Raw genomic sequence first — 8,579 nt, forward strand, 5'->3', positions numbered from 1 at the left:
GAGGCTCGTAGTGCACGCCTCGGTCGCGCTGCTGCCACGCCGGAGGATGCCCACCCCGCAGGAAAACTTCGACTCCGCCTCCATGACAAACTTTGATTCAGTTAGGACTTCTACCCCATTCGATTAATTAGGTATGTGCTTAAAAGTTTTTACATTCTTGCGTTGGTACCTAGTTTATTGCCATCTAAATACCAACTCACTTATATGTATATGATACATAAAACGGATGATATATGAAATCGCCAACAGTACTATTGCATTTAGAAAAGGTACATATATAGATATATGCGAAGGAGTACCTGAGTTGCACTGAGAAAATTAAGTAGTACCATCACAATACATATGGATACATTGCACTGGTGTGGCCAAGCCTTAATTATAGGATAAAGTCGATTGTGCGTGTATAGAAATACACGCATTCATGCATGTTCTAGTTATATATCACGGATATATGTAGCTTCAATCTCACTTGAAGGTAAATGAGAGACGACACAGCTATCCATGGATGCATCCATCACCTTCCAACTGCAAAGACAAACAAGGGCACTAAAGCATTAAAATACATAGGCGGTTATATATAGTTAACGAAAGCACATAAATATTCGTCTTTGTGACAATACTTAGGTGCTCCTATTGACTGGGGTTGTGTCATTTTTCCTGTTTCTACTATGTATAGCCCATAGAGACCTAAGAGTCAGAAATTTTACTTGAATGTTGCATATCTAGCAACTAGCTCTCTCCATTAGAATTTTCAATATGCTCAGTTATTCACATGCATTAGAAAACATTAAGATTATATTAAATGAATATACATACATAGTTTCAGTGAGATTTCGATGAAATTCACCAATTTCAGGCATTTCAGTAGACATTGAAATATTTACCTTTCGGCCAAAGTATTTCAGAAATACACAAAAATTCAAATATTTTTTCATTTTTTAATATTTAATTGTATTCAAATTAATAGTTGGGTCCATTATTGGCCGAAATTTCACTGAATTTTGGTGATTTCGGTTGTTGCTGAATTTTTCCTGAAGCCGAAAGTGAAAACCATGCCTACAGTACAGGCTAGAAGAATATCTTACCTGAGTTGAAACTTTTTCGGTCCTCCTGCTGGGAGCAGTACTGAGGGTGCTGCTGCATGAAGTTGAACTGCAGGAAGGTTCTCGGATCACAATGGATCATATTTTGCTCGTACTCATTCGATGTCGAAGCCGCCCCCATCATGTTCAACGTCTGCTGTTGCCCCCTTTCAGTCTCGGCTACCTGCGTTGAGATTAGTTCGTGACTTGGACTGTTTGTGTACCTTATTAGTTTAAAGTTCTCATGTAAGTCACATGCATTGTCTTTTGTAAATACTCCCTCCGTGCGGAAATACTTGTCGTAGAAATAGATATAAATGGATGTATCTAGAACTAAAATACATCTAGATACATCCATTCCTTGGACAAGTATTTTCGGACGGAGGGAGTAGGAGATACTAGGTACTTACTTTTTCCCTCAAGAAGAAGTTGTTATTCTGCAGCTCCATTTCCTGAATATATATGGCTCATCTTGTAATTTCAATTTTTTAATGTCAAAGCAAGGAAAACAGCTGCAAGAAGAAAAGACGCTATTGTTTTATTGTGTTACGTACCCTTCTCTGCATGTACTCAATTTCAGCGCATAGTAATTCGTTCTGCAGATTAAATGTGAAGGTCAGGAACTAGACAAACAAAATAGTTCTTTTCAACAGAATTCATGCAAGTGTTCATAGCAAACTGAACCTTTCTTGCTCTAATCTTTCCTAGGCCTTTGTCCAGCCTTCCCTCCAGCTGCTTCAGGTCTCTGTGGCTCATGGTGGCCATTGTATCGCCTATTAGAGTCCTATGGCATCAATGTAGGCAAGAGTTTATTTACAAAGCAAAATGGAACTTGCTTGATAAGTTGAGATTAACTAAGTTGCTGACTTGGGGAAAAAATGAACCTGTTGGAGTTCTGCAAGGTGGTTATCTGCTGCTTCAGCTTCGCAGATTCCTGCTGGTAGTGCTGCAAGTTTGTAATTTGAGTCCAGTGAGTACAATATACAGATATTGGTATTGGAGAATGACTAATAAATATTACATGATTTCATTCACAAATTGCTGAATGTGAGTTTCCACTCATGCATATTTGTTTCATATATATGTGAAATTAGGAGAAGAGCAGTGCTCATTCTTCGTGGTTCCAGCATTCTATTTGTATAGCATGCACATGCATCAAAACCATGCATTATTAGGCGTACTTAAGTAAAGTAAAGGTAGACTCTCTAAATATTTTTTTGAAAAGGTAGACTCTCTAAATATAATTTTAGTATTTTTATTGAAAACTACATTTATGAAAACAATGACAATTTTTTGCAGCGCATCGACTTAGATAAATCAATTGACACAACGCTCCGCCATGAAGGGTGGAACAGCATCATGCAACATACCTCCTTGTAAATCTTCTTATCCAGACACTAGACACTAGTATTTTGAAAACTGTGGCAATGTAAAACCTCAGTATTTCAATGTCTGGACAATTAATGAATAATCCAGTTTCTAAGACCCATAGTTTTCTCAGTTTGGTTCAGAAAAAAAGAGGTCAAGACCTCTTTTTAAAATACTGCAGAAATACTACAGTATTAGAGATACTACGGTTTATAAAACTGGTATTTATCGATGCCAAACACAGCAAAGTTTTTCAAACTATGGTTTTAAAAAAAAACAATATTCCACGAAATTCCAAAAATACTTACTGAGCCAAACGAAAGCTATGTTTAGAGAAAATAAACTCATGAAGACAAACTAACTCACTCCACACTACGGTCCCTTTCATTACTCTAGTTTTTGCGATATACCACAATATTTACTGGTGGCTGGCTGGCTGCACAAGTAGTCATATGCATATATACATAAAAGCACATGAATTATAAGTTGGTATTTCAGACGAATCATTGTCCTTCTGTCTAACATGTAACCCACATGAAAATATATGTTATTCAGGTGAAACTAGCAAGCATGGCCCAAAACTGTTTTTCCTGGAACTATTTAAATATCGTTGCTACTTGACACGAACCAAGTACATACCTATGCCTACTAAATCTTGATCTCAACAAATCTAAACCAGAGAAATGGTTAACCCATATAATCAGATCAACAAATTAACCAGGAACTTATATATTATAAGCGTATTTCTTTCTTCCCAAAAGAAACAGATGTGGGCGCATTTCTGATTTGCTAAACCTCAGTTTGCATGTTACTGTCTCTCCCGTCTCCCGTCTGAATGATGCATGGAAGTGTCCACTGCACACATACAGAATTACATATATAAATATGGTCTGCTGGTCCAAACATGATCTCTTGAGAGTAGTATCACCGGACATTCCTTTGTGTAATGACCACAAGTTCCCTATGACCAGGATGTCCAATCTGAAGATTTTGCTCAAAGGAATCCTTTTGTACGCTGGAGCACAGTTAGATGGAATGTTGACTAGCAGGGTGAAGTTCCTAGTAGTAGGACTAAGACTGCATGCAACCTAGGGGCCGGGTTGCTAGGGTCTAGAAATATTTTATGTTGACTTGTTGAGTGACATATGATGTTACCTGGGCATTGATCTCTGCGACTGTACCAGCGCTGGAGGTGTCACTTGTTGCCTTCTTGTATCTCTCAATGGTTGCTTTCACGCTGCATTAATTTGGGTACACACCAGTGGAGTTAGTACAAGCATAAATATGAACTTTCTAGTTCGTACCAACACAAATAATACTCAAATTAACAGTAATAATTAACTTCATTAACTGGAAACAACAGTAATAAAAAATAAATCAAAGTTCTGTTTTTCGGAAATTAACAGCGATTTATTCGGGGAAAAAACCTCATTAAATGATTCAGAAAATTTATAACCAACTTTTATAATAACGTGGTAGATTTGGGGGATATTAGATTAGTTATATCAAATTAATGTGCTATTATTGCATACTTCAAATATTGGTTGTCAAGATTCAGAAACCGGACTTTGTTACTTACCACATCATTACTAAAATAGAGTCCAGATAGACCCTTGCCAAAAATAGACCAAATAAATTGGATGTATCTCATAGTTTTTAGGACAATGTATATACAGTTGCTCTGTTGTATTGAACAAGAGCAATGTGAAATCCATCAGGTCGATGTAGAAAAAACATCATATGTCATGCTGGGCAAAGATGTGTGCCATCACTAGCCTTTTCCACGAGCTAACTAGCTTGTACTACAGTGTGGTCGCTCTTTACCGAAGACTTCCTTTCCAATATTAAGAGGCCTTCAAGGTGTACAATGTCCAGACATGGATATTTTACATGTGAGTATGTGACTTCAAGAGAATTCCAGTTGTGTTTGTATTTTATGTTTTCTTTTCGAAAAGTGCTTGTATTTTATGTTGTTGAATCTAACGGCCAATTTCATAGTATTGATCAGTATAGTCAGTAGCTAGCCATATAGCTATATGTGGTGTTTGATATCCATCTTTAGTTTGGTCACATAAGTTTACACCCGCGGCATTTATGGGAAAAAATTTAAATCTGATTTTACACACGCCATGATCCCATCAGTTCCCAAGAAAATTGCATGCACTAGTGTAACGCAAGAACCAAAAGGATGTCATCAAAGTGAACTGTGTGATTTTATTAATTACCTTTGCTAATTTATGTTTATATGATGTAAAGAATCAGAAACTGGAGCTTAGAAACAATTTTGAAGCAAAAACATGTGTCACCATATTTAACATGGAACATCTAACTTACTATCACATCAATATATACATTAACATACCACCAATGTACCACTGTCAAACATAAGACTGGGAAATTCTTCATTGCTAAAGAAAAATCAGAGCACAGGTTATTAGCCAAAAAATCGAGTACTGTGAAACAATATATTCCACACCGCACATAAAATAAAACCCCACCAAAGAGTAATGTCACTAACTCACTACATTTCCTCTCCAAAGCAACATTAAAAAAGAATGCTTCACTTCTCAAAAAATAGTACTAGTAGAATGCATGCTTCAAAGGGAAGACCATAGTTACCACTACCTCTGCTAGCTACGGCCACCATCGAACACCGACGAGAGCGAATGTCACATCACGTATAATAATGCAAAGCCACTGTTCATTATGACACGCACTGTTGACACGGATTTCTCTCACTGCTGGACGGAACCTTAGCATCGTCGAGCATGCTATTCGCTGCGGCACAGAGAACACGCCCTATTACCCAGTGTTTATTCGTAGGAGAGAACCACGGCAGCCAAGGTCTCTGCTTTTACCCGCCCCTTCTGACCACCCATGGAGCTCACCCATCCTCTCTCTCTCTCTCTCTGTTGTACAGTTGTACAGTAGTACGTACGGCTTGATTCTGACCGCGCCGTGACAGCCATTGGCTCCGTACGCAGGGCAGCCTTCACATCACTGTAGACACACATAAACCACCGGAGAGAGGTTGTCGCTTGACACAGTGTAGTACAGTGAACACATATGTCCGGGTAAAGCCAAGATTTTCAAATAAATAAATACATTTGGGCGTGAAATGAAAAATTGCAGCACAAATTTATGCACGCACGCACATAAATGCTTCATCTGGGTTCATTTCTTATATTCAAGAAGAATTACCCTGTCCATCTTTACATATATGACGCTAGTATTCAAAATTTTGTTAACTGAACAAATAATAAAATAAATCCATAATAAGGTGCCCCCTTTAATTATCATACGGATTTTTTTACTTGTCCTTTTAGATACGCAAGCGCAAGTAAGTCTGCATTTCAAAAAGTTCACAAATTGTAACACAAACATTTGTATCATGGGCAGTTCTCAAGTTTTGATATTGTTATATACTTCCTCCGTTCCTAAATATTTGTCTTTTTAGAGATTGCAAATGAACTACCACATACGGATGTATATAGACATATTTTAGAGTGTAGATTCACTCATTTTGCTTCGTATCTAGTCACTTTTTGAAATCTTTAGAAAGACAAGTATTTAGGAACGGAGAGAGTACTATATATGTGTACAAAGAGACCGAAATGTACAGAAAGTAAGTGTAAAAAGTGGCATGCTATCCATGTTGTTATTTGATGCTGCCCTTCTATTTCAAATCAGCAACTGCTAGACACATATGGGAAAAAATACCACTACGTACATTTTAGTTTTGCATATAGACATGCCTTTTCAGCTAATGGAAATCAGAGGAGCTCACTGAAACGGCACAAAAAAGTTTCCCGCAAAAAAAAAGTCGGCCCCAAAAGTAGAGGAAAAAGAAAGGTTACTACAGTACATTATTTTCTTCTTTACTGCTACGGTGCTGTGCCTTCACTGTATTGGCGGGTCATGAAAGTACAGTGCTGCTGCCAGAAGCTAGCTAGGGGCCCAGAGCTGGCGTGATGAGCCTTGGCTTAACAAGAGGACACCACACATGGCCCTAATGAGGAGAGAGGCGTCGCTGCCACCAGCACCACACGCACAGGCAACAGTAACATCTACAGCGCGCGGAGAGAGAGAGAGAGAGAGAGAGAGAGGGAGGGAGAGAGAGAGAGAGAGGGAGATGGGGGCACATGTGACGGAACCCTAACCCTAACCCATCATTGGCGGGGAACAGAAGGCGATGATGCAAAAGAAGCTTGATGATATCGTGGCTTACATCTGTGTGTGTGACACATACACACAGATGATCTTGTATGCAGCAGTTACGGAGTTACTGCAGATATACCAAGCCCAGGGAGAAAAAAAGTTGCTAGCTAGTAGATCTGCACCTACGTACACGGTAATTAAGCTATGCCATACAGGTGGGAAAATAGAATAGGCGGTGAGAAACAGATAATAACTTGTAATTTTTTGTGTGATTACATATACATGTTTCTGCCACCCTCTATCGATCGATTATGTATCATGATGAGGTGTGAGGGATCCAAGGCTCTTACCTTCTTCCTATCCCCTCCCCTTCGTCCCATACAGAGAGAGAGGGAGGGAGAGAAAGGAAAGAACATAAATTGAGCAAGAAAAGAAGAGGACCACCAGCCCCAAGCAAACCCAGACACCCATTCCATACACACAAGAAGAGCTGAGAAAGCATGTACACATGCTTCACAAGGCATGCACTGTGCTGAATCTACGCAGACATCTAGCTCACCTCACGGAACCACTAACGAAAGCAGCAACGAAAAACACATCAGCACAAGCTAGCACACAGATGCAAGCTATACGACGCGAGCGCACACAAAGAAACTGCTGGAATTTGTTTCACCCCCGCTTCAGCCCCCAGAAGCACGGAAATAAACAAGACAGTTAATCAACGGAACGAGTATAGCAAGAAAGATGCAGCTCCCCTTTCCCCCCATTTTGCCAAGACGAAAGGATAGAAGGAAAACAGCTCCAATTTGGGCAAGATCACATGAGCATATGCCATGTATGCGTCCGTCTGTGCAGAAAATAATTCAAGAGAGCAGCGAGCACCTGTTGTTGGAGTACTCGTAGAGGCGCCCGCGGCCGGAGAAGACGATGAGCGCCACCTCGGCGTCGCAGAGCACCGAGAGCTCGTACGCCTTCTTCAGGAGACCGTTGCGGCGCTTGCAGAAGGTGACCTGCCGGTTCGTGGTGTTCTCGATGCGCTTGATCTCGATCCTCCCTCTCCCCATCTTCTCAGCAGCCCCCCCTGCCGATCCCGACCCCGACCCCGGGGACGCAGACTCCTTCACCTTGGATCAGCAACGCAAAATTTCAGTGACACGGACCAAAAGTTGTATCATCAATGGGAGAACAGATGGATCTACATAACCAAAACCGACGGGTTGTATCTCTGGCTGGGCTGTAAATATACCCGATTCTCTTGAGCTGCTACTTCTTGGACCCTTCTTTGGAGATAGGAAGAAAAGGAGAGGCTGTGATCCATCTCCTCTCCTTGGTGGTGCCTTTCTCTCTGCGGCTTTCTTAGAGAGTAAGCACCACTGCCCCTAGCCGAATCTCTCCCTCTTCTTGCGTATCTACTATTTCCCCACCCAGTAGTAGCCATGATTTTATTCTAGCTACTACCCGTTACATGTGCATCCAAATCTTAATCTTTAGGAAAACGGATGCTTAAAGAAGAAGCTAGTTTCAGAGCAAGAAGCAATTACCATTAGGCCTGTGGATGGTGCAGCCAGCTGCTCGTTGAGTATCTGCATGTTTGTGTTTCGTGGGCGGAGAGAGATGGGATGGATAGAGTGAGAGATGAGGAAAGCAAATGAGGGAGAAGAGTGTGTTTAAAGGAGAACGGTAGGAGGCTAGGAGCGGGTGGGGAGGCGATGCTCTGTAGTGGCAGCTGTGGCCCTTGGTGTTTCTTCCTCCTGGACTCTTCTTGATTTCATTTCCACTATGTCACATCTCCTTTTCTTCTTTTGTGTGGTGATGATCTGTGAAATTTACCATGAGTGTGGCCTTAATTACTTTGCATCCGGAGCAGCTTTCCAATAAGTATGTAATTAACATAAGAAATATGAAAATTGTTGGGGAAATTTCGGACCTATATTTCTTCATTTGTTCCACGACCGTTGTCTTTACCAAAGT

At 40.4% G+C, this 8,579-nt stretch overlaps 1 protein-coding gene across 2 annotated transcripts; it reads right to left on the reverse strand.

The window, feature by feature from the left end:
* Positions 1-232: 232 nt before the first annotated feature.
* On the reverse strand, positions 233-8,345 carry LOC125551338 (MADS-box transcription factor 58-like). 2 transcript variants are annotated; one of them, XM_048714529.2, is made up of 10 exons: positions 8,150-8,345; positions 7,855-8,062; positions 7,491-7,732; positions 3,606-3,687; positions 1,967-2,028; positions 1,767-1,866; positions 1,637-1,678; positions 1,493-1,534; positions 1,086-1,266; positions 233-525 (listed from the first exon to the last, which is right to left on the reverse strand). In XM_048714529.2, exons 2-10 carry the CDS (start codon positions 8,044-8,046, stop codon positions 515-517), a joined length of 954 nt encoding a protein of 317 aa, XP_048570486.1. In that variant the 5' UTR covers positions 8,047-8,062; positions 8,150-8,345; the 3' UTR covers positions 233-514. The 2 variants fall into 2 exon arrangements, with proteins under 2 accessions (XP_048570486.1, XP_048570496.1); XM_048714539.2 differs by lacking the exon at positions 7,855-8,062 and having other exon boundaries at positions 8,150-8,344.
* Positions 8,346-8,579: the final 234 nt, after the last annotated feature.

The sequence above is a fragment of the Triticum urartu genome, chromosome 1A (assembly GCF_056163025.1).
Source record: "Triticum urartu cultivar PI428250 chromosome 1A, HENAU_Tu73, whole genome shotgun sequence".
Taxonomy (NCBI): domain Eukaryota; kingdom Viridiplantae; phylum Streptophyta; class Magnoliopsida; order Poales; family Poaceae; genus Triticum; species Triticum urartu.

Excerpts from the sequence above, each read along its gene's own strand:
- LOC125551338 (XM_048714529.2), bottom strand. The coding sequence starts at position 8,046 with ATGGCTACTACTGGGTGGGGAAATAGTAGATACGCAAGAAGAGGGAGA. Across the intron at positions 3,688-7,490 it reads TACGAGTACTCCAACAACAG|CGTGAAAGCAACCATTGAGA; the intron begins GTGCTCGCTGCT and ends AAATTAATGCAG. Across the intron at positions 2,029-3,605 it reads TCGCAGAGATCAATGCCCAG|CACTACCAGCAGGAATCTGC; the intron begins GTAACATCATAT and ends ACAAACTTGCAG.